This window comes from Rhopalosiphum maidis, chromosome 1 (genome assembly GCF_003676215.2).
Source record: "Rhopalosiphum maidis isolate BTI-1 chromosome 1, ASM367621v3, whole genome shotgun sequence".
Lineage (NCBI taxonomy): Eukaryota > Metazoa > Arthropoda > Insecta > Hemiptera > Aphididae > Rhopalosiphum > Rhopalosiphum maidis.
The window spans coordinates 5,769,221-5,795,869 of NC_040877.1; the positions used below are offsets into that span (position 1 = coordinate 5,769,221).

The window sequence follows — 26,649 nt, forward strand, 5'->3', positions numbered from 1 at the left end:
TTACTAAATTCTTATATTAAGTACATGATAATATTTTTAGTTTTCAATATCAACAATTCAACATATTAGTAGTGTAAAATATTTGTCGATTTGTCATATTCTACTTGATATACTTACCTACCAAATACAACAACTTTGAGAAAAAAAGCATGTTCATTTAATTATATTATTAATTAAAGTTTAAATTGCCAAACCAAATTAGGAATCAGGGCAGAAATACATTGAGCATTGCAGATACAATCACATAAAGAAGTAATTTCGCGTGTTTTCAAGTTAATTTATAAAGTTATTTATTTTATAGTTTTAATAGTATTTACTAAATAAAATAATGCAAGACAAATAGTTTTAATTTCAATAAATAGGTACGCGTTAATTGATATGTCAAAAAAATAAATATAATTTTAAATTAATTGTGTTTATCTACTTTTTCAAATAATTGCGAATCAAATACCAGTCATAATTTACAACAGTTTTTTAAGCGGTATAAATAAAAAAATAAACAATGTTTCATATTATTTTATTATTTTATCTGAAAAAAAACTTAAGAGAAAAGTCTTAATACACTAAATTTAAACAAAGATATCAGATTAATGCTATTAATATTTTGTAATAAATACTTTCAGATACAATTCAAGATACACATATTAATGTACCTAATAAGTCTAATTTTATTTTCATAATTTCTCGAAATACATTTATTTATTTAAGTATTCTATAATAATTAGATAGGATGGAAATATCAGAAGTTTTGAAACTTAACCGAAAAAAAGTAAAACACTATATCAAATTTAACACTTATGGATATCTTTCATTTTTCTTTAAATAATTTTATTGAACTTACAGAACAAGTTTAATAATTTCAAAGCATACGAAATTAAACCCAATTTGTTATAAGTTACAACTATATAATATATAATAATAAATTCTTTTATAAAGTATAAAAAAATTATATTTTATGAATGTCAAATATGCTTACTGTTTATCACCGTTATTCATCACTTAAATCCTAATACAGTAATACGTAATAAACTATAATAAATGTAAATGTTTTAGATGCAAATGACGTAATGCAATACTATATAATCAATATAAACTACAATAAAATATACTATTTATTATATATATAGTACATAGATACATTATTAATTTTAGCACAAAAACAATTAGAAATATATTGAGTGAGATGGAAGTTTTTTATTATTGTTTTTAAATAAGTTTATATCACTAGGTTTTTTTTATTTTTGTGAAATTGTGAAATATTGCGTATATTATATAGTAGGTATATGTCATCATAGTATAGAAGTATTAAAACCTCACTGACCAGTTCGCTAAGACACCTACACTTTTCATATAATATGCCCATTTGTGTGTAGTTATTGTAACTTACTTATTAAAATAATAAATACAGTTTTTTAGCATAATTTTATTTTTAACTTAAACAAAAAAAATGAACGTGAACATGGGGCATTACGTAAATGCATGAATAATAAATTGTGTTTAAATTAAGGATTAGATATTATTGTCTAGAATAATTAATGATAATGTTTTGATTTTTAAGATTATCAATTTGTACATAGCAACAAAAAAATTTTTTAAATTTTCATTTGGATCTATATTTAATGCTTGTTTAGATAATGAAAAAAAAATATTCTTAAAATATAAAATGACGCAACTGAATATCAAACTATAAGAGTAATAGACACTATATTTTTGATACCTGTGTATTCTCCTTCATAATATCAAGTATAATAATTATACGGTTTCTTTAATGAAGAATATTGTGTAACCACTACCTAACTAGTTTTAAACTATAGGTGAAATCAGTTATTTAGTCGTAAAAAAAATAAATTACTATAGCTCTATCAATTAAATTCTTAAATATAATGTAGAAATAAATGGTAAAAATTATTAATTAAAGGAAAATATTTTTCACTTTAATAATAAGCACATTAAAAATAAGAAAAATATTGATAATACTAATTATTATTAGTCATGTTAATAATCGTTTGGTTTCATTACTGTATTTGTTCTTTATTACTTTTAGTCATCACTTCCATGTTTGTTTTTGACAAAATATTTTATCGATAAAAATTGAATTATAATATGATAATTCTAACACATCATTTTTAATTTTCAAAATTAATGATTAACCATATTATGAAAACTATTTTGCTGTATTCATTTTTTTTTTTTTTTTTTTTTACTAAGAAAATATAATTATTATATAGGTACTTATTTTTTTTTTCATTTTATTTATAATATATTTATGGTTCTTTAATTTTATCTAGTAGAATTCACGCCCATATTCCACAGTGTATAGAGCACTTTAAACTGCACTTCAAGAATGAAAAAACAATTTTAAGAAATTTTACAATTATGAAAGTAAAAATTAACAACGTCATAAAACATACACATACTAAAAACATATATGATAAATCGATGTACCCACTATTTCTAATGGCATTATTATACTATTAAAGACTAGCATTTTAAATTAATATTATTGTTCTAATGTCAAAAATATTATTTTATGATAAATGAATAATATATAAATAATATATGCATAGCAAAAAACATAATAAAAGAAAATGTTCTTAATTAATTAATTTTAAGCTTTTATATTATAGTAACTAAATTCTTAAAATTCAGTATATTTTATAATACTGAAATGTATGTTATTTAAATATTGTTAACTAAAAAAAAATAATATAGGACTGAATTAAATAATAAAATAATGTTTTGGAGTATAAAATCAATAAAAATGTTCATAGTTGTTTTGAACAAATATTAACAAGAAATGATCGTAGTTAATACAAAAATATTGCCAATCATAAAGATTTATTCGAAGTAAAATGTTATATTTTAAGAAAATGCCATCAAAGCAATTAGCATACTCGTACATTATTATTATATAAAATGAATACAATTATAAATAAAACTAACTACAACAATAAAATTGAGGGCGTTAAACCGACAATTTTTAAATCGATGTTAATTTGTTCTATTTTAAAATGATTAACGGTAATCAATCAAACGATTTAACTAACGGATATTACAATATAGGTAAGTGTTTTGAATTTTATAAAATATAGATAATTATTAAGCATAAAATAACACAATTCAATAGACCACGTATCCTTTCGTTAAGAATGAAAAATAATTACTTTTTATTAAACAATTTTGATTAACCTTTTCTACTACGAATGTTATACAAGCGTAATTATAATTAAAACATTTTACGTTCAATTTATTAAAATTTCAAATCATATTGTAAAGATTAAAAATAATTTATCTAAAACGTCTATGTCAGAAAAAACAATCAATTTCTACATTTTAATCGTGCAGTTTTCAATTTAATAAAATTAATATTTAACATTCTATAGTCACTTTTGTATACTTGTTGAATTAATAAAATATAATTTTTGTTTTTAATGTGTAAAATTAGATTAAGTATTTGAATCGACATTAATGATAGTTATATTAATGTGACCTCTGTCTAATCATGTATACACCTGTCATTAATAAATTTTGATAATAAATTAATTAGTGTACCTATGAAGGGAAATTTCTTAACTATAGATAACAAAACATAGTACCTAAAATGTCTTTCCGTTACATAATAATAATCTTATTTTATATAGATTAATAGATAAATAAAACGTAGAGGTAAATATGTTTTAAATATTTGTTATAAATATATACAAAAGAAGTAGTTATACATTTTTAATTTTTTTAGGGCAATAATGGATTACCTTTCATAAATAAAAAATAATACGTTGGATATCAGATAGATCAAACCGGGTTCGTTAATAATTTAAAATTATCTTTATTTTAACGGAGTAAAGCGTAATTCGTATTATTAAGTATATTACGATAATATAATATACTACGTTGGTAATAAATAATAATAATAATTAAATATTTTAAATTCAAATTAATGATTAATTTTAGAATTTAGTAAGAGTGATTAAATTTTTAAATTTTGTAGATTATATTTTAATTATTTATAAATCTTGAATATCATAAGTAATTTTATTTAATTAATGATTATTCTTAAATAATATTCTGTTTATTTGATTATTTGCAGTAATAACTAACAAGTAACAAGTAATGAGCTCCACTCAAAATTATTTCTTAAGAGTTAATTCATCATAGCATGCATTCTTAATAAGTAATAGACTAATAACAATGCACACATGAATAGTTTAAAACCACCCTTAATTACCAAAATTACTTTCAAGTACTATAATAAATTTAATAGTCATAGATTTATCGTTGTACAGCAAAATTAAGATTTTCTAATATAATTTTTATACTGATATTAAAATAAAGGTTATATGACTACGTTTTATTAAGATGATTAGGTAGGTACTCAAAGTAATTTATTCCATCAAATTAATTTGTATACCCATATAGGTATATCGTAATTTAGTTAAATGTATGCTAACAGTTCACTAGTGAACTAAGAGCTTATATTTTATTTCATTATTATAATATTATGATTTGTTTAAAATAATACTCATTTAAACACACTAATACACTACTTAATTACTGAGACAACACATATATACATACCTTGTGATGTAATCCGTGAATGCCAAAATGCAATGTGATAAGTAAAGGTGAGTTGTCTGGAGGCTGTAAATGAAATAACCAACGATGAATGGTGTACTCAATGAGAGGCCACAAAAGTAAGCCCAAAATAGTTGAACATATGACCAATGTTACTATCGAAAAATAATCTAAAAAAAAAAAAAACACATTTATTAGTCATTACAAGTTATGTATCTATCAGCGATTATTATACAGGTAGTATTAGAAAAATGTTAAAAGTTTATCCAAAATATCGTGATAATAATCTAAGTTATTTAACAATGAAGGGTTGTTGTTATTGAAAAACAGCTTAGCCACTCAGGTTTTAACATACAGTAAAAATTGGTACTAAAAAAATGACATTACGTAATAAAAATTATTTTTAAATTTAAACTGATAATTTATGATATCATACAACTGTTATCGCGATAACTATAGCTTTTTACTACACAGGCAATACATGTTTATGCAGGGGCGCTCACAGAAAATAAGTTCAGAGGGTGCAACGTGCAAGGAACAAAATTCAATTTAGTATATTCATGTTTATATTTTAATAGTTTTTTCAAACTTGTGTTTTAAGGCATTTGATCTGAATATTAAAAAAATATTTTCGCTCTTTTGAAGTTGAGCCAAAAAAAAAAAAATAGAAAAACTTGAATTTTTCTAAATAAGGGGCTTAAAAAATGATGTTAAATTATTTATTGTGCAATATGCATGGTAGTAGTGTAGCAGGGATGTGATTGATACAGATTTCGGCATTTAGTAACGAATTAAATACCATCGTAGTTAAATCCAATGGTTTTAAGTAAACGATAGATAGAAGGGTAATGTACATTGTAAAATATGGTTCAGAATAAGCTAGGGAGTGTTATAAAATCACCCACACTTAATACTTAATTAATACCCGAGCTTTAGGATTATCATAAATACATTTAAGTATGTACAATCGAAATGGACTTTAACCCACCAAATGATAGACGGCGTGGACTATCATAATATTACACTCCAGAAATTAACAAACTACCAACCAACGCATGGAACTATATAGGTATAACTGACCAGTGATACCAAAGTCTTGTGCATCCGGTTATTGATAACTCAAATGTGAGCTAAAATATGATCTCTCATTTCAATGATTTACAATCAGTAAAATCAAGTAAGCGTCTAAGTATCTTCACTTTGACTGAAAATTATTTAGCCTAATATTGAACATCGTTTCGGTTCAATGTACTAATAACATTTTTTTAAAGTACACCTACTCTTGGATTGTTTGAAAACATTTTATGGTATAGATTTTATATCTCAGTATAAATTATATAAATTAATAAGTATAATTACAATAAACTTATATATATATTAATAGAATCTCAGAATATTTTCTGTCAGTTTTAAACATGTGTATTTGTATAAGCTTCCGAGTTATTAATTAGAACAAACGTACGGTTATGATCACTTAGATACGTTAAAAATAATGTTTAAATATATATCTAAAACATGTAATATTAAAGAAACCAAAATAATTTAATATCTATAGATACTATACGCCGGCCCACGAGAGATCAGTACCGCATTTCGACCAAAACTCGTCCGATTCCGTGCATCTCCCACTGATTTACCCACCGACAGCGACACTGCCGCCGTTGTGGATCATTTTACATGCGCGTGAAAGTACTGATCTCTCGTGAGCCGGAGTATAGGTACTAAACTACAAAGTTTTTTAAAGTTTTATTTTCCAACATTAACACTATTGGAGTAGTGTATCACGGAGTTCATTAAAATAGTTTGGTCATATAGAAATACATCATCCAGTGTAAATATACAAATTTAGTTTTATTGGGATTAGGTATTTTGTTAACATATTTTGGAAAAAAATTAAAATATTAGTTTGTTTTATATAGACAATAGTAAATTTAAAAACTCACACACACAATTTATCAAGAATATATATCGCTATCGTGATACATTAACTAGGTAAACCTAAGAACTAAGTATTTATGGTGTTTATTCACTAAACGACTAAATAAGCAATAAATCTCGAACCATATGTTTTAATAATACAAAACATTAGGCAACTAATGCAAATAATAAATATTTAAAAATCAAATTATTAATTTATATTAATGGAGCATAGTATGGGTGTAATGTTCAGTCAGTCACTAAATAGTGCTGTAAGTATGGATCGTTCTAGAGTTTTAGCTCTTCGGACAGGTAGATATCCCGCACACGGAAATACATGTTACAAAGACCTATACCATACTCTACAGTAACAAACATAAAAATCCCACGGTTAATAGCCTGAACTGTTGAAGTTTGATTAAAAAAAATAACTTTTATCAACTATTCAAACATAGTTATGATGTGTATAGGGGGTAGATATCTTGTATATAATATACATTATTAAGATCAGATACGATACTATAGTACTGCCAGTACTGCTATATCTGAAGTTTTATTGAAATAATTTGTAATAATTTTCTGTAAAAATAATTAGGAAGTCCATTAATGAGAAATATTAAAAAAAATTGTGAACTAAGTAGTTATCGGCGTTATTTTGTTGTGAGTGTAGTAACACAAACCGACGTGATTATATCTAATACAGAGTGTACGCATACGATAATAATCACTACTGCGATGTCGGTGGCATATAATTTGTACAGTTATTAACAAATGTTTACATGAATCATTCATAATCTTAACTTTAAATATTAATTTTAAGTTTCATTTATTTTTTAAAAATGTTTGTGTGAAATTTTCAGCTACCTAGTATAATAAATAATAATGGCTATCGTATTATATTATGCACAAAAACAGACAAGACACTACATAATGAAAATAAAATGTGACTTTATGTAAAATGAGCCATGTCTACATCCATTATTTTTGTGCTGTGCAATAATAACATTCATTGAGTTTATATAACAAGAACATGAGGTAAAAATTACACATTTGTGACACTTCATAATATTATTAGGTACTTAAGCATTAAATTAACAAGTCACGGCAGCAGTTCCTTTGAGAAATTTGGTTGGATTGCCGGGAAGTGTGACTGATGCTAACTCGTTGATCAGATGGTTGGGAATATCTTGCAGTTTGGCGTGGAAGCGTTTTTAATAGAGAGCAGCAGTTTCGTTGATAGAAGGTAATTTGAGGTTGGAGTTTAAAGACGCATTTGAGACAAACCAGGGTGCGCCAGTATAAATTATTATTTTTTTTTTTTATCGTAGGCTTAGGTAAAATATTATTATTAACAGTGGTGTGTTAAATATGTTATGTTACCCATATTAATAATAACAATGTCAATAATAGTATAGAAGTGGTTATATTTTTTTTAATTATTAAATATTCTCACAAATTATAAACAGGACATTAAATATAAAAAATATTATTAAGTACGCAAACAATATTAGAATTATGACAGAGGCCAAAGTTCTGGAATGTCTTAATATTTTATCCAATCAATCTTTATCATTTAGCTTTTATCGCCACATAAATTTCACCATGTAAGATTTAAAATTTTTTTTTATCTATTCCTCAGGTTTTTTTTTTTGTTACCTCATTTGACTCAAGTGACTCACACCATAATTTATGTGCCGGGGTCACAGTCAGAGTCGGGGTACACAAAATTGTATCTATGATTTACTACTTAATGATATTGAAATTCTTGTGCATGTCAGCATGTATTATGTATTAAGTTAATTAAAACAGTTAAAATTGACAAATAATAATTAATACAAATTGTCTCGAAATAGTGACTGAACAGTGACATTTAGAGTGCCTATACTAGGTTTAAATTAAACAAGTGTAAGTTAATTTCAATAAATTATGACTACTGTTTTTATTATGATTGGACTACAAATTACGATAGTTATTGGTATTGAAAAGATTTCAACAAGCATTCATCGCTTCTATTTGTACAACTTTATTTTAGTTTAGTTTACAAAATAATATTTTGACGAAATTTATATAATTTCTTATTAAGTAATAATTATTTATAGTTGACAATTACATGTTAGGGTACCTTAAAAAAGTCTTTTGTTTTAGACATTTTAACAAACATTTAATAATATTCATCCACAAGTAAGTAAAACTAGACACTTCATTTGATTGGCTTATAGAACACTTGATCATAAAAAATAATCCATTAAAATTTCACTAAGACCTCGAAAATTAAAAAGGATATTCTATTTCAAACAACAATCAAATTATACGAATAAAATAACATTACTATTCATTTAAAATGTACTTTTCAAATTTGTCAATCAAACGTATGTCACGTGTGTATAAGACCATTAAAATGTAGGTATAAAGACGCAGACGGATTAAAGTCGATTAAAACGGACTGAAAAAAGAAATCAACGTTTTACAAATACGAATAAATATTATGAGATAAAGAAAATCCATAGCGTTTAAATAATGACTAAAAAAAAAAAACTAAAAAATAAAAAGATAAACCGCGTATACGGATTATTTTATAGGTTGATACGGGGTGTAGATATCTGACATTAACGGTAATAGTAAATGTAATTTATTTTTTACGAGAACCACATTTTCCGAGTCATTAAATGTATATTGTGTATACTTTTTATACAGCAGTGGGTGGGCGGCGGCGTAGGAAAAAATCAAATTTAACGCGACCCGGTGAAATTGACGATTTATCAATCGCAAATGATAATAAAAAAAAATAAAAAATCCCCCAACAACCGAAAACCGAAAACGACCCGATAATAACCGCGACGATAAATAACAGCACTCTGGTGGCGCGCGTGTATATTATAATCGATGCCGTCTGTGGATCGGCCGTGGCGGGGGTAGGTGTGTATGGCTCGAAGCAATGAAGCAGCAATAACACGACGACGACGACGACGACAAAACACACGGTTCATCTCGGCGACGGCGGCGATCGGACCTCGCTCTACTGCAGCACTACAATATTATTATACAATATATGCATAATGTTATTATATGCGCGCGCGTGAAAATTCAACAGGGAGTCGTCAAGCGCATCGGTATATCACAATAATATAGCGACGAATGGCGGCGGCGCGACGACAGGACACCAACGCCGCCGTGCCGTATATACGTCGAAGGGACGACGAGGGTAGCGCGCGCGCGTATCGCAGAGCACTATTGGCGGCAGGTCGGAAATTATATACACACACACACACACACACACAAGCGCGCAATAATAGGTCTGTGGGACGTCATGTGGTGTACGCGAACTGCATGACCGTAAGCACGATACATACCGCCATATACGATGTACATAAAAATATAATATTATAATGACGGAGGCGCCTGCTTTCGATGTGTACACATCACGACTATAACGGCCGCTGAGAGATCGATACGGCCACTCGCCACCGCCGCCGCCGCTAGTTACGCGGGACAGTGTGTTTTCGCGCGAGCGTGTGGTGCGGTGTGTGCGCGTGTGCGTGCTATAAGGGGCGCCGCCTCCGCCGCAGCAGGGATTGCGCGCGTTACCGGCGACTTGGCGTCTGCCGCGTGCCGCCAGACCGGCGACAGGCGCGGCGCCGAGACGCCGCCGTCACCGCCTCTCTCCGCCGCCGCCAGTCCGTTACACACACACACACACACACACACAACGATAACCGGGCGCGCAATAAACTCTGCCTCAGCCGCCGCCGCTCGCAAAGCAAAATATAATTACTATACATTATAATATTATTATAAGCACGTAACGCGGGCGACGGGGAAGAACGCGCGGGGGTGCCCGATGTGGGTGACTGTATATATACAATTATTATTATACACACGCGCCGAGCTCGGGTGGGCGGCAGCTGGCTCGTTTTCGCGTGTTCGTCCCCGTCCGTCGGGTATCGACGTAGACGCGGATCTCGGCGAGGAATCCCGTCCCGTCCCGTCCGCGTGCGCGCCCCCACTGTACACAATATTATTATAATGCCTCGGCCGGAGGATAAGGTCCGCCGCCCCGCGGAATGTAAAACTCGAGATATAAGTCACCGGACCGACCGACCGCGCGCGGCGTTTCAGGTAGAGCAGAGCTGCGCCGCGCCGCGGCTGAACCTGTTGAACGGACCCGAACGCGTATTTTCGCCCGCCGCCGCCGCCGCCACTCCTCGTCGTCCGACAAGTGCTCAGCGCAGTTAAAGCGCGAGGTCAGTGTAATATTATTATAATATTATAATATTATTATCATTGCCAAACACCGCCATACGTGCTTATATCCATTATAATATTATACTCGTGACGATAACGCGCCCGACGTCACTGCCGCGCGCAGCTCACGTTATATTATATATTCTACTATGCCAAATTATATTATATTGTAACCACATGCGCGCCCGGCCAACGCTATACACAACGGGGGTTGGTTGAAAGGTATTTGAGATTTTTTTTTTTTTGTCACGAAACGCGCGCTGTTATTCGTTTCCACCCCCATTCGACCCGACCTACCACCACTAAACAGCAGCAGCTGGTCGTGTTATATACGCGACACCTGTTATATTGTGCTGGTACTGAAATACTGAATATTAAAAACAATTTAGAATCGCTAAAAAAACGATTGATACCAACATAGTAATATTATAATATAAATCAGTCATCCGATACAGTGATACTTAATACTTTACATCGACTAAGTATAATGTGTAAACCATAATATTATAATTTAATATAATCAACATTATAGATTAAGTAAGAATCCGGTTATGATTCGGATCCGCTTAATATGCTAATGTGCCTATATATATATATAGACACCCATATTATGAATATATTATATATTTAAATATCAACTCATGAAATTTACGTCAAGCGCCAACCGAAAGACCTGATCGTCAAATAGTTACGATCACAACTTTGTTGTTTATACCATATGGTGTAAACATTCATATTATTTCGCTGCTTTCGGACATGTCGACGACCATCATTACGAACACGTAGAATAATGACATTTTTTTTTTGTCAGGTATGAACTTTTTAAATACAGTTTTGTATGCCATGATACATTTAATATATATATATCACAATATTTTAAGGTCATAACAATATAATACATTATTAGGAGTTTCCTGTCATCAAAATATAATATTATTAATATGTAGTAAATTAGCATGTATGTTTTAGATTCCAAGTGAAACAATAAATGTAGCTACAAATTTTACAATGATATGTGTTTTTAATTTTTGTGTCTGAAGACGCTTTTTCTTGTAGAAATTATTGGTTTTATTTGGTACTTTTGTGGTCAAAATTAAAATTCTCAATACTTAATAAAATTAATGAGAAATACAAAAAAATTAAACCGTCATCTCTAAAACCTTCTACAATTTTTCTTAATTTTTATCAGTGGCGGCTTGAGTCTTCAAAAACTCAAGGAGCAAGTTTCAAAAAACATATTATTATAAATATACTTGCTAATTTTGTTTAACAGTCTTCATTAAGAATCGTTTTTGTATCCTATGATTTATCATTGAATTCAAATATAACATATGCTTAACAGTGACTTACTCAATGACAAGGTGCGTTCAGTAGGTATTACTGTACAACAAGGTGATTACCTACTTTTCCCCCCTTTTTTAAATTTATATTGTATGTTTTATACATTTAATTAAAAAATAAAATTGTATAATAATAAATTTGTTGTTAGTTATATACTTATAATATTGATGAAAAGTACAATGTATATAATTACATACATATACATTGTACTTTTCAAGTAAGTATATACATTTAATAAAAGCAAATATAATCCATCATAAAATATGAGTGTATTCCCAGCTAAAAATATTCTACATTATTTTGAATTTTAATTTTGTCATAGATCATACAAATATTATTAAAAATTATAAATTATAATACTGTACGGTTAAATGAATTAATCATATACTTCATATATTTATTCTACATATTTGATATGAAAGAATGACGTTTATAACTATAAGAGCTGCATATAAAGCTAATAAAAAAAATCAAATGCTTACACAATCTGAAATAATAAATGTTCAACCAATAATATTTTATACCAGCAAATTTAAAATGTTTTAACTTAATCATGAAAAGCAAAGAGAAAATTATAAATAATTGTGGTTTTTACATTGACTATTATTAAATATATAAAAATCTTTTCAGGATCATTTTTTTTTTATGACAAATAAACATAAACATTTATAATAACTATTATTTATCGACAAAGGGTTGACTAATTAAATTATTATATGTTACAATATTACACATGAAATTAACGTCCTTGTAAATCAACAAAATATCTATTTAAAAAAAAACTTAAAAACAACCAATTGCATAAAAATTTTTATTGACCATAAATCGTGTAGGTCGTTACACGAGTGGAATAGAGAAGTTTGACGTCATGACCTAAAAATCGCCTAGTCTCGCCAGCATCCCATTTGGCTGACTTAATATTTTGGCACTTCAATTCACAACAGAAAAGTTTTACTTGAGTTATTAGTAATTTATTAAAACGTATTTAAAACAATTTTAATTTCAAAATATATTGTATTAATGAACATGTGTATTATACTCTATATGTAAATTATATAAATCTAGTAAATATATAAATTATCATAAAAATGTGTTTGTAGTCGTCTTTTAACCAATTATATAACATACAGTGATACCTACCTTTTCTGTTAATCAGTTTTAATTATATTCACAAAAATAAAAGTATTTTGAAATTGTATTTTTATAATTTTTATCAATATTATAATATAAATAGTTACACGAAGACGTTTACTATTTTATAAAAAGGTACTATTGTTTCCATTATATGTAGTATATTTTCCTATATAGTAAATGAGAATACATCATGTCAATAGTTATGAATGTATTAATGGAAAACTAGATAAATTTAATTTTATAATATGGTTTATAAATATTATATAATATAAACGATTATCAACGCAATAAAATCGTCAGAATTAATTTTAAGTGATTCATGGAATAATTTTATTTTAATTGATTTATTAGTTGATTAAATTATGTAGAAAAATAAATAATGTATACATATCCAGCGTCTTAAAAGTCCGGTATCATCTTAATTTCTGAGTATCTCAGGGAGACTCACACATCAATACATTTAAATGCGGTTTTTCAACAGTAAAGTTAAATTTTTTTAATAATAAAAATAAATTATTTTAAACTTATATGGATGGTTGATATATTTTAAGTTATTGATTGATTGATTTATTGATTCACATAAAATAAATTATGCTGAATTTATATAATGTATATATTAAATATTTTATTTGAATATATTATACTAAATTATTATTATTCACAGACCCACAGTACATTAAAGCTTTCTAAATTCCAATGCAGCTAAAATATTTAACTTAATAGATAATAAATAATATTGTCTTAAATATATTAAAGATTTAAAACTAATACAATCATCATTTATTTAGTAAGTAAATACATAATTTATAAATATTTCAGAATATATAAGAGTGCTATTTGTAAAATAATCTATTTTTCATACCTGAATAAATTGTTTGATCTATTGTGCTGGTTAATGAACTTCTTAACCTTTGATAACCAATGAATATTAGGTAAAACATCACAGGTATCCAAATCGATGGTACCATATACCATGAAGTGATGGTAAGCGATTCGATGAAGTCGGAGCCGAACAATCTCAATTTTCGATCAACAGGAGCCAATACCCATTCTTTGTACTTTGGGCCTAACGACCCAACTTGCCAAAACATGGGTCGATTCCAATCTACAAGACTCTAGAACAAGATAAAACAAATAATTATAATTTATTATAATATTAATATAATATGCATTAACAAAAATTAATAAAAATATGTGAAAAATTATATTATTTGAATCATTGTAAATTGTTTTCTAAGACATAAATTGTATAATATTGAATTATTTGGGTATAAATCTAGTTTAGCGCAAACAGAACTTAAAACTTAAGTCATTCAATCCGTATAAAATCACTCATATTATTCATTTAAAATCACGCCAATAATAAACAATAATTACATATTAAAAACCATCATTAGTAGAATTGGTGGTTAGAGTAGGTATAATGTTTATGAAATATTTTCAAAATTTAAACGGCGTTGAATTAAAAAAAAATAAGATAACAAGTAACTCGTTCTGCTATATAGTAGATTTCAAGTATAATACATCAATCATTGAATAGATTACTGTAATGGGTGTATCAAATTGTAAAGATTGTATTCAATAAATTGATTCTAAGCTGAGCTTCAATGTAATATACTTAGTTTCTTATGTTAGTTATGTATCTAGTATGTTTAACATTATATCATATTAAGTGCAAACGTGGGAATAAATAAAATATATTATGTATAAAAAAAAATATCGAAATTTTATCAACGACAATAAAAAAGATACTAAATCGAGTATTTGGTGTACATTTTAGAATTTATAAGACATTTGTTTTTGGAATTAGGTTTTTTTTTTAAATCATTTTTTGATAGTTTTTTTACATATTCATTAAATATATCCAAATATCAAAATTTCGAACTAGATACAATTTACAACGGGTTACAATGTATTAATACACTATGTCCCATTGGGTTGAGTCTTCTGGTTAAAAATGTGTTTATGATGGAAAGGAAAATAAAATAAACTTCATTGTAAAGCCACCAACTTTCTTCTCATTAGAATATAAAATTATTAGTTAAAATTGTAGAAATTTAATAAACATAATTATGAAAACATATTTTATTAACTATAATATTGCAGTAGTTTTAAATTTAAACTGCAAATATTAGGTAAATTGGTTAATAATATTTTCTTAAAAATCATACATTATCAATAGGTATTGTTATTAAAATTAAATTACCTCTAAAAACTTAAATACATCACAATTGAAGAATATATTTTGAAGTTTCTAAGACTATTAAAAAGTACTAAAATAATGCAAAATGTTTTCGTATCCTGCAGGAATTCTACCTCCAGCAGTTTCCTAAAGATTATGTTTAGTAGTTATTCGTTATTATTTTGAAAAATGAAATTTAAAAAATAAACTCTAATATTCTAATTTACTGTCCGTGTTCGATTCCTGATTTAAAGAAGAGTTATATAAAACTTTCACTTTTAAATAACATATTTTAACGAAAAAATTATCACCGATCACATATAACTATATAAGTTTAGGTAGATAAAACAATAGTTGAGTATGTTAAAAAAATACACACTTGTTTTTGTTTAGAATCTAATTATAATTAAAACCAATGAACATGATTATCTCTATAAACCTACCATTGTAGATGTAATTAAAATAAGTACATTGTATATTTATATGTAGAAGAGTTAAATTCACGAAAAACTATGATTTGGTACTAGTTCAAAACATTATTAATACTGCAGAAGGGGTATCCACCATAAATAATCGGTCTAGACAGGAGCTATGCCGAAAATCAAAGGGGTTAATTATCCGAATATTTCTGGGCTAATGCATTGTCAAAAGGAATAACGTCATAATTCTCTCTGCTTTTTAGTATAAATAAATACTATTAAGAGCTTTATAATACAGCAACAAGCTTAAAAGTTGAATATGATACATAGTGATTTAATGTAGATAGTTATTCGAATACAGAAAACATTACTTAATTTCGTTTTAAATAATTATTTCATAAATTAGAAAAATACGAAAAATTATTACAAAAATTAATTAGAGACACGATAGAACTAGAAAGAGAATTTGTAAACCAAACTTCTGCACCAAGCATAATAATATTAAGTATTGTCTTTCATAATATCATAATAGGTATACCACGATTTTTTGAAGATATACATATAAAATACTTTTAAATACATATTTTATTAACCTATCATTTAAGTTTATAAACAAACACGTTCATTTCCAACATACTATCATAAAGAGTATTTAAAAATAGCTTTATTTATAAAAAAAAAATGAATAACTTACACAAAATTAATTAAAATCTATTTATTTTTCAAAACCACACATCGATAAATTTTTAAAAGAGGTCTGAATAAAAGCTTCTAAGGGTTGAATATATTGTCAGAGTTCCAAATATTTTGTTCCGAAAACCTACATAAGTATTAGACTTCTGCAGACCCGATTTTATAACATATGTGTAATCTATGCAATGTAAATCAACTTCATAGTCTTCTTGAGTACCCAGAACGGTTAAAAAAATATACGAAATCGATGCCAAGTTTTTACTATTATACAATACAATAACTCTAAAGATGTTAAAAGAAGTAATTTACTCATACTCTAAATATGAGAATAGATACAGACGGGATACCGGATGTAAAACACTTGTCTTGCTACACTCATTTTTGCATGTTACGGCAGTGGTGTTGTAATATTAAATTTGAAAAAAATTATAAATTAGATTTTAAAATTGTTTAGTTAAAACTAGGCTTATTTATATTTTTTCAACATTTAAAAATAGTAGCAATGTTTAAGATTAAATAAAGGTTATTATATGTAATACAGTTTTAAGAGTAATAAAACAATAGATTTATAAAATTGTTAAAAAATCTAGTTCAAAAACATATTTTAGAGGTGCAAAAAGTTTAAAATTTACATGAAACATTGATCTAAATCAGCCATACTCAACCTTTTTTTATTTGGACCACATAAAATATTTTAAAATATTACGCGGGCTAAAAGTCAAAATGAATGGAACGGAAATTAAAAAAAAAAAAAACTAAAAATAAATTTATATATTGTGTATATTGTAAAACATTTGGAAATATATTATAAAAAAAATTAAATTAAATATGTATTCTAAATTAGTGTGAATTTTGATATTGAGATAGTTATCCTTAAATCCATAATCATCCTTATCCTAAGTGCGTGCGACACACTTTGCTGATTGTTTTGTTATAGTTTATAATAATATTAGTTTTGAAATTTATATTTTTTTATCAATTCAATGAGTTTGGTTCGGGCCACATATAAATCGTTGGAGGGCCGCAGGTTGAGTATCGCTGATCTAAATAAATTAACTGATATTGTATTTTTTCAATTACATAACTATACAAATTAAATTTTATGAAAATGTCAAAATAACACAACGATATGAATTTTTCAATGATAATCTGTATTATATACCTAAAACATTTTAAAAACATTTTTAAAACTATCTTTTGAGGCCTAACACAAATTCAAGAAAATTCAAATATTAAAATTTATATAATTTCTAATAAAAAATGATACAAAACTATAAACATTTAATATTTTTAAATTAAAAAAACAAGATTTTTAAAAACCACAAAAATTTGAGCATAATGTAAATTTGAAATTATATGAACGGTGTACACTGTATTCACGTGTTTAAAATATCGGCTTAATATAGTATGGACACAAGTATATGATAAATTAGGAATATACTTGTTGTCAGTGAATAATACCTTATTTAATGAATATAGTGCTTATTTACTATATACGTAAGCAAGGTAAGATACAAACGTAATAAACAGTACGTGTTTGACAACCTGCCAAACCAGAGGTATGACTTATATAGAGCTTATCACGTGTTCGTTAATAGCTTTCCGATAGCAGTGTATATCCATCAGCCTACATAATATATGGATAATATTATAACGATCTTTCATAGCAATTATAATATTATACCATGCGCGTAATAAGCTAACAAATGCCGTTTGGATGAATAATCTATAAATCACCTAAAACAATAACCAAAACCTACATGTCAAGATATTCGGCATCAAAATCTAACTTATAGTATCACGTGCTACCACTATCCTACCTAATATTAAAATCTCCAGAAGTCACCACCCACAAATAATGCAGTCATGATTACACAATAATAATACAAAAGATACGTTTAAAATTTAAAATACAATCGAAAGTCCAAATATATTATTGAACACCTTCACTATCAACACTAGTAATAGTTTTGCCAAAACTACAACCAAATCTATAATCACCCAAAAATAAACCAAGTGATCGTTTTAATATCAATTGAAGGTGTCCGTCAAATTGAATATATTGCAAATATCAGTAATATAACCAAACCATCGAATATAATTGCAGCGTCATACATCTCAAACAATAGATTTTGTATATTTCTAAGCAGTGAAGCAATTGTAAATAACTTAGTAAAAAATCACCCATACATAAAAATAGAGAATAATATTATTTCGATCAGGAAACTAATAAACCATTCAAAAAGAATAATGCTATCTTATGTATATCCCATTAATTCAAGCAATATTATTATCAACACCTAATAGACGAAGGAATAAGACTATTGTCAAACATCTCACCTCTCAAAACTGACTTTGCAACTGAACAATTCTTCATATAACCTGCTTCACCAGACAAATCTTTATTAGTCCTGATTATATAAATATAGTACCAAGCTCAATTGCAATTAACTTTGAGGACTACATATTCCGTATCTTTCTATCCTATGACACGGTAATTTGTTTTTGTTGTAAGTAAACTGGCCACATATCGTCCTCTTGCAAAAATCTAATACAAAACATAATCAACAGCAGCTGTACACACATAAGCAAACCAACAAATTAAATCACGAACCGCACAGAATACAACCCAATCGACAATATCCAAATATTAGAATCTAACTCACCTCAAACACCCTCAGCAAGCAAACTACATCCAGTATCACACCTACTCCTCAAAATGTGTGTGTTGCCACACCAGTTACCTCTACTACAATCCATAATATTTATAATATCCCCCCCCTTGAACAAAATATGAAAATAGCTTACACAGACACTTAAAATAAAAGAATCAGTCTCCAGCACATCACCAAGATCTACCCTATCTTAAATATGGCAGATGAAATTTGCAAGCACAATAAAACGCATTAAAAAACAAAATCGATGACAACAACAAAATGCGAACTAAATCCGATTCAACCCTATCTACCAGATCCCTTGACCACGATACAGACAAATTAGATGAACAGTTATATTATATCCTACACTTGATGTATTCATTAAACTTATACCAATTAAGAACTATCAGTTCAAATACATCATAGAATCGTCATCAAATAAAAATATTAACATTAACTCTCTATGTAATGACTCAGGAATAAGTGTGACAAATATACACGAGCTCATAGAAAGCATCCACCTTAAATTCACTGACCGCAATATCAAAACCAAACTCACTAAGTTATCTAATTTACTATTTCTAATTATGCCCTTACTCAACACTAATTATATAACATACTTAATATCTTCATAAAAATGGTTAACGTTATCCAATGGAATATAAATAGCTTCATAAACGAAGCACCGGCATACAACATATTATTTTCAACTCACAACCCAGCATACTGTGATTTCAAGAAACAAATTTACTGAGTAATTTCGTTTTAAACGAGACAAACCAACCACTTAAAACTATACCGGCTATTTCAAGAACCACCTATCAAAGTGAATGGTGGAGTCGCTATACTCATAACAAACAACATCGAAAATCACAAGTTAAAACACATTTCAAAGCCAAAAAAAAAAAAAAATTGTAAATCTATAAAACTGTAAATATTAGTTTTCTCATATATATGTAATTATCATCCATAAAACCACAACTAAAATTATCAATTATTATGAATGTAAATACAATTGTAGGCTAATGAACTAGCTGTTGAAGCCTTTATTCCGAATAAAAAAAAAAACGTATTTGAGCAAATAGATTACCAAAAATAATCATATACAAATTCTAATATATTTATAAGCCTTAAGTTTATTTAATTTATTTATTTACACATATAGAGGTCACAATTTTCAAAAAAAAAAAAAAAAATCGAATAAATGAGAAAAATAGATTACAATAAATAAAAATTTATTTTCAAAATTATTATTGTTTTATAAGATCAGATTTATCAAAAATACAAGTAGAACATCTAAATTCATATATTTTGAATGTGCTGAACAATGACAGAAATCTCTACTTTCAAGTTTCAATCTCCTTCAGTTATTAGAAATTTTGAGTATCTTTTCTTATTTTTACCAACATACAATACGAGTGTATCATAAAGTAACACTAGTTAAATTTTAACAATTAAAAGTAAAATTTTCTTTAAAAGAGCATTTTTATCATTTTTTTATCTCTGTCTAGCGTATACGCATTAAATATTTTAGTTCACAGTTCATTGTCTATTATCAAAATGAAAGATGATTACATGGATACCTGAGATTAATGGCATTAAGTTTTGTTCTAAATTTTAGTTTTGCAGGTATATAATAAATTTAGTATGCATGATATATAGAAAATAACAAATCGTAGTTAAACGACGTGAGGCGTCAACTTTACTAAATATATTGTTCCATTATCAATTAATCACTTCTTCTATTATTTCGTTACCAGCAAAATACCAAATATGCTTACCTATATACGTTTAATAGCCAATCATTATTATTACGCGTTATTTAGATGATGTGGTTTACTCAGTTTACTGTCTTATTTATTAAGTAAACTTTAGCATATTGGGTGTAAACTAAATTGACCCAATAAAATTGATTAGTATTTTTTTAGGTATTTAACTAATTCAATTAGGTAAATTTAATTTTAAACTCGAAATTTGTATATAATTGCATTTATAAACAAGTATACATAAATACTTTTTTTTTTAAATTTAAATACATAATATTCTTTATTTTTTGTTATTTTAATATGATTATCTTTTTTTAATTATTTAAAATAAAAACTTAACTTTTAATTTTAAATCATATTATCATAAAGAATATTTTTAATTTTAAAAACAGTTTGATTTATTAATTTAAATAATTGGTCAAGACAAGCATGATTTTAATTTATAATAGTAGTTAAAAAATTAATACGGCTTCATGTTACCGTCGCGTACTCGCGTACGCACTTAAATAATGTAAATCGACAAACGAGCTGCGCACCATACGCGCGTAGCTGTGAAACAGACCTTAGATCATTTTAAATTTAAATTATAGGTTCAGAAATAAATAAATAGTTAGTATGAATTAAACAAATGAGAAATGGGTTCACTTTTTTAAAGTTATAAAAAAAGCCTTGCTGCTGTGGAATCAATGGCATATCAATTATTTCCATGATTAAAAATATCAAATTAAATTGTTTTCTTCTAAAAATCATTAACTATCGATTAATGGCTAAATTAGTGATTTATTTTTTGTAACATTAAAATTTTACCTCAGCATTTATTATTACGTACCTACCTATTACTTACTATAATATGAAAGTTCTCCATAAAGATTGAATATATAACATAATTATTATACATTTAAGTTCTATGATTTTTATATGTCAATTAAGAGGACAAAAAAATATTTTATTTACAAAAACTAATTTTAATTAAATTTAACCACAAGAATTTCGGATGTAACAAATAAAATTAATTTAAAAAAAACACAATTCGTAAGCATATATATATATATATAAGTAAGGTAAATATTTCAACATTATTATAGTACTTAAGTTGTCAATAAAATGTCCACCAAATTTAAGTCACTCATTTCCTATCTATAATTTAATTTTTAATCATCATAGTTTGACAAACCTAGAGTTACAAATAAGTAGGGTAAAAATGTACTAGGAATCATATTACCAATACACTTAAGTTTAAAAAAAATAGGAACAATATCAAAACAATTTTTACGGGTTATGAGTTACGACTAAATAAAAAAATATAATTACGGATTGGATTACGGTTTTAATTTAAATCTTTCCAATATTAATTTCGTATAATCAATATTATTTTAAGGTTATCAACTACAAAAAGATACATAATTTCTTTATAAATGTTATTGAAGAAATGGATAGTAAGTATTGCAAAATGTATCTTAGTTATTTAATGTACCTTCTCATACCTTCTGTATTTAATATACACCACTCGTTTTTTTTTTAAATTTATTTATTCTTAAACCAAAATAATATTTTTGTAATGGTTACACGAGTTTTAGGTTCAACCTTATTTCAGTTATGGGATTCATTATATATTTTAGGATTTATGGGTTGGTTACATTATATTATATCTAAAAATTACACATACAATTTATATGGATTTATGCATAAAAGTAAATATGATAAGAGAAAAATAAAATATGAATGAAAGTTACATGAATAAGAAACTACCCGTTGCATATTAGTTAGAAATTTAAATTAGATTTTTGACACCACTTTTTTAACTTTTGACGAGGATTTCTTGGAAGTGCAAGATATGAAAATAAATAATAAGTGCTTGCGATGGTTTACTAATTTAGAAAAAAAACAGTTTGTAAAAATGTGTAACTTCTTCCTCAATTGATTTAATAACAAGGTTACTCTAAAAATTTAAGTTAAAGATAAAGGTTCGTTCGAGTGTGATGTTTTGAAATACTTGAATTTTATTTAAGTTCGATTTTTCAACCGACCCCAATAGTTGTTACATGTTTTCCGTATTTCTATATTTACGAAAATGTAAAAGAAAAAAAGTTTGATATGACACAGAAATTTAAATTAGACATTTGTTCCAATTTGCTCCTCTCAACAAAAGATAGTAGTGTATTGTGATCTCTATTAAAATATAACAAACAATGATAAACAATGATACATTATCGTATTCGAAATTCAAAATTCGAACGAAATTGTTAAGACCACGTTTGTTGGCATTTTTAATATTTCTATGATTTTGGCAATATTTTTTTGTACGCTTAGAGAAACTATATAAAAAAAAAAATTACTGTTTAATTTATTGTCCAAGGTATATACATATAGGCCCGTCTGTGAATGCAATACATATTTTGTTACTGTTAAAAATTTAAAAAAATTATTATGTTTCAAAACATAAGATTTAGAAAACAAACAAATTGTAATACTTGGCTTATAATATATCAGAACATTTAGATAAAAGATTTTATAAAAGTTCATATTCTAGTGTCAAATGACGCCAATTTTATAATTTTCAACCCTTTCAATTTATTACCAATCTGTCAAGTTCCTATGAGGATTACTTAAGAATGGGAGAAATAGGGGACTAAGGGGCCTCAAAACTACGATAAAGTTAAGCTATCATTTTTCGACAACTTTACTCTATTGGTCAGTCTTAAGTGATTGTCACGATAAAAAAAATATAAAAAGATATATTATACCTATATAAAAGCGGATTAATAACAAATCATAATTGTATCATACTAGAACAAATTTAGTATAACTATATATAATATATATATAATTAAATATATTCAATGCATATTGTATACATACATATTTTGTATTCTTTAAAATGTATATTTAATTATTGTTCATCATTTGTTGTTTAGTAATATAGATATATCCATTATTTGCCAATAAATTAATTGAATCATGTGTGCACTGTGCATGCATTTAAAAAAACAAAACATAAGTACTTATAGTAACACGGTAAAAAAATTAAATAATATGGAGACTGAGGTGCATAGGTACATAAAATAGTGCAAGAATGTTATTTTCAAATATTTTTTCAGTGTAAAATTATAGCCTTTTAGAGTTAAGAAAGATATATTAGACTTAGCTTAAATAGGAGTAAAGTGTAAGATTATAATGGATATTAGAATAGATAAAAATGTTCTTTACTCTTATTTAAGTTGATAAATATCAAATGGCTATTACAGTATTACTTATACTACTTGAACATTTATTTTAAATCTAGTTTTAATATCACAAAATTATAATAAATTTAGTGCGACATAGAACACAAATTAAATGATAATAATGTTATTGACTGTAACTGAAAAATATATCTACAATCTACACAAAAGTAAATAAATTAAATGTTCAAATGGTTACACATCTCCTTAAAGTTTTTGTTATTGGGAATATTGTTTTTGATTTACAAAATAATAATACAATTTAAAAATATATAAGTAGTGTATAAAGAATATTATTGCCTATTGGATACTTGAATTGTATGTGACTTCCCACATTAACGGACACCAACAGTCACATGCATGTACAAATATTGGGTCCATTTATGATAAACACAATGATAAAAAATAAATAAATAAAAATTTATTGTTTTAATGTGCAAAAATAATGGTATGACAATATAATAGAATGATTGTTTAAATACATGATAAAACAAATATCTAAGTAAATTAAAAAAACTATTAAATAATTATTTGATAAATATATCTTCTAAACTACTTGCTCATTAATACCAAGCTTTAATAAGATGACATGGCAACATATTTCTCGATATTTAAAATTTTAAATCTGATCAAATATATTTTATTGTCGCCTGAATATTAACACCTGTATTAGGATCAATGACATTTTGAGAGTGGTTAATTAATCTATTTTTTTACATCTTATATGACTTAAAATGAATAACAAAGGTTACAGCGACATATAGCACACATAACATTATCTTCAAAACCATAGGTCACATAACATTATATTTCAATAGGTAAGTCATATATTATTATATTATTATACAAATGGGTAGATTAAACATGACATAAATACCCATTATTGAGTAGTTATATAAATTTTCAAAAAATATTGTTTATAAATCAGAAGAATAGGTACAAAATATTGAGGTTAGGATTTTGATTAGATAAGTTATTTACATTAAATGTAAACTCATTAAAATAGCTTTTAAACATTAAAATTATAAAATCTCATAGTATATATTTACATTAAGTTTAATACACAAATCAGTTCCAACAATTAAAGGGATTATTTTCCCAAAAGTATAGTTGCACTGATATGTAGTCAGATTAATATTTTAATGATATCTTATAAAATAATTATGATTTATAAGGATTTTGTGAAGTCTAAATTGTGGATGTTTAAAGTACCTATCTGTACCTACCTATTATAAATATTATTGATATAAATGATTTATTTAAAATAATATAGGTTTTATTTGTCTACAGACTTTTATTTTTAATATGGTAATATGACTAATTTAAGTGCAATGCCAGAGTTCAATACCAAACATAAAAATAGATTGTACAAATGATTGTTTCAATAATTCAAGATTACATATTATACATTTAACATCCTTTAGAAAATAAAATAATTTCCTAATTATTCTCTACAAATAGTTAATATTATGAATATTCTGATTAAGTTTATCATTATAATAAAATCCAAGATATTTAATACAATCTACATTTTAGGGATTTTATAATAAATAACAAATTAAGTTACAGTTAATTATGAAGGCAATTAAGTGGTGATTGTACATAATATAATGTATGATCATTACTTCTATGTTTAGTATTTTGTATTGTATGATGACAAGTTTAATGTATTATAAGCTTAACCATAGATAAAATATATTATAAATAACTAAATAAGACATTATTACTAGAAATTTGTCAATGACAAAACAAACTGGTGTATTTATTTTCATACTAGTTTATACTTGGGTTTCACAATTAGCTAGGCATGCAATTTTATCAATTGGATACTTATAAATTTTAATTTCATAGTGACAAGTGTTCAAATAAAATTCATAACAATTAACAAAAATTAATTTATAAGCAATATCTATCATCCACATTATCTATGTATTTTAAATCTATGGTTTATTTAGATAATATTCATAAGGTATTTTCATAGAGTATTAGGGTATAAGGTATTTCATAGAACTTCTAGGAAATTTACTAAGAATATCATATAGGTTGGTAACTACTATTAAAATTAATTAACTTGAACACCAACTATTAAACGCCATTACATTAAAATATTAGGTAGATATGTATTGTACACTTTTAGTTTTTTTTTTTTTGTCTACTTAATAATAATAATCTAGTATTATATAGAATTTAGATTTGACTTAAAATTAAAGAAACTTTTTAATTTTAGTTAATTATTTTCTAACATATATTGTGATTTGATTATTGTAAAAAATAGAGTCCTAATGTCCTATTATGGTTTTATTTCAAAATATTAAATTCATTGATGTGTGATGAACATTCACATTGTATTTTTTTAGTGGTACAATAACTGTTGAATTTACAGTCAGCCTTAATGCAATTGTGATACATTAACACTAGAATAAAAAAATAAATATCTGATAAAATAAGTACTATATTCATTTTTAACATTTCGATTCAAATCAAACATTTTGTATTTTAATTAAT

The 26,649-nt window shown here is 26.5% G+C and overlaps 1 protein-coding gene across 2 annotated transcripts in view; it reads right to left on the minus strand.

Moving 5' to 3' along the window:
• Positions 1 to 26,649, minus strand: part of LOC113547820 (fatty acid 2-hydroxylase) — a 41,547-nt gene that overhangs the window by 12,134 nt on the left and 2,764 nt on the right. For both annotated transcript variants that reach the window (XR_003404860.1, XM_026948338.1), the window contains exons 2-3: positions 14,069 to 14,321; positions 4,576 to 4,742 (exon numbers count right to left, since the gene is read on the minus strand). Coding sequence is in view for 1 of the 2 variants with exons in the window: in XM_026948338.1 (XP_026804139.1) it covers positions 4,576 to 4,742; positions 14,069 to 14,321 (420 nt within the window). In the remaining variant the exon portion in view is untranslated. The remainder of the gene's footprint in view (positions 1 to 4,575; positions 4,743 to 14,068; positions 14,322 to 26,649) is intronic.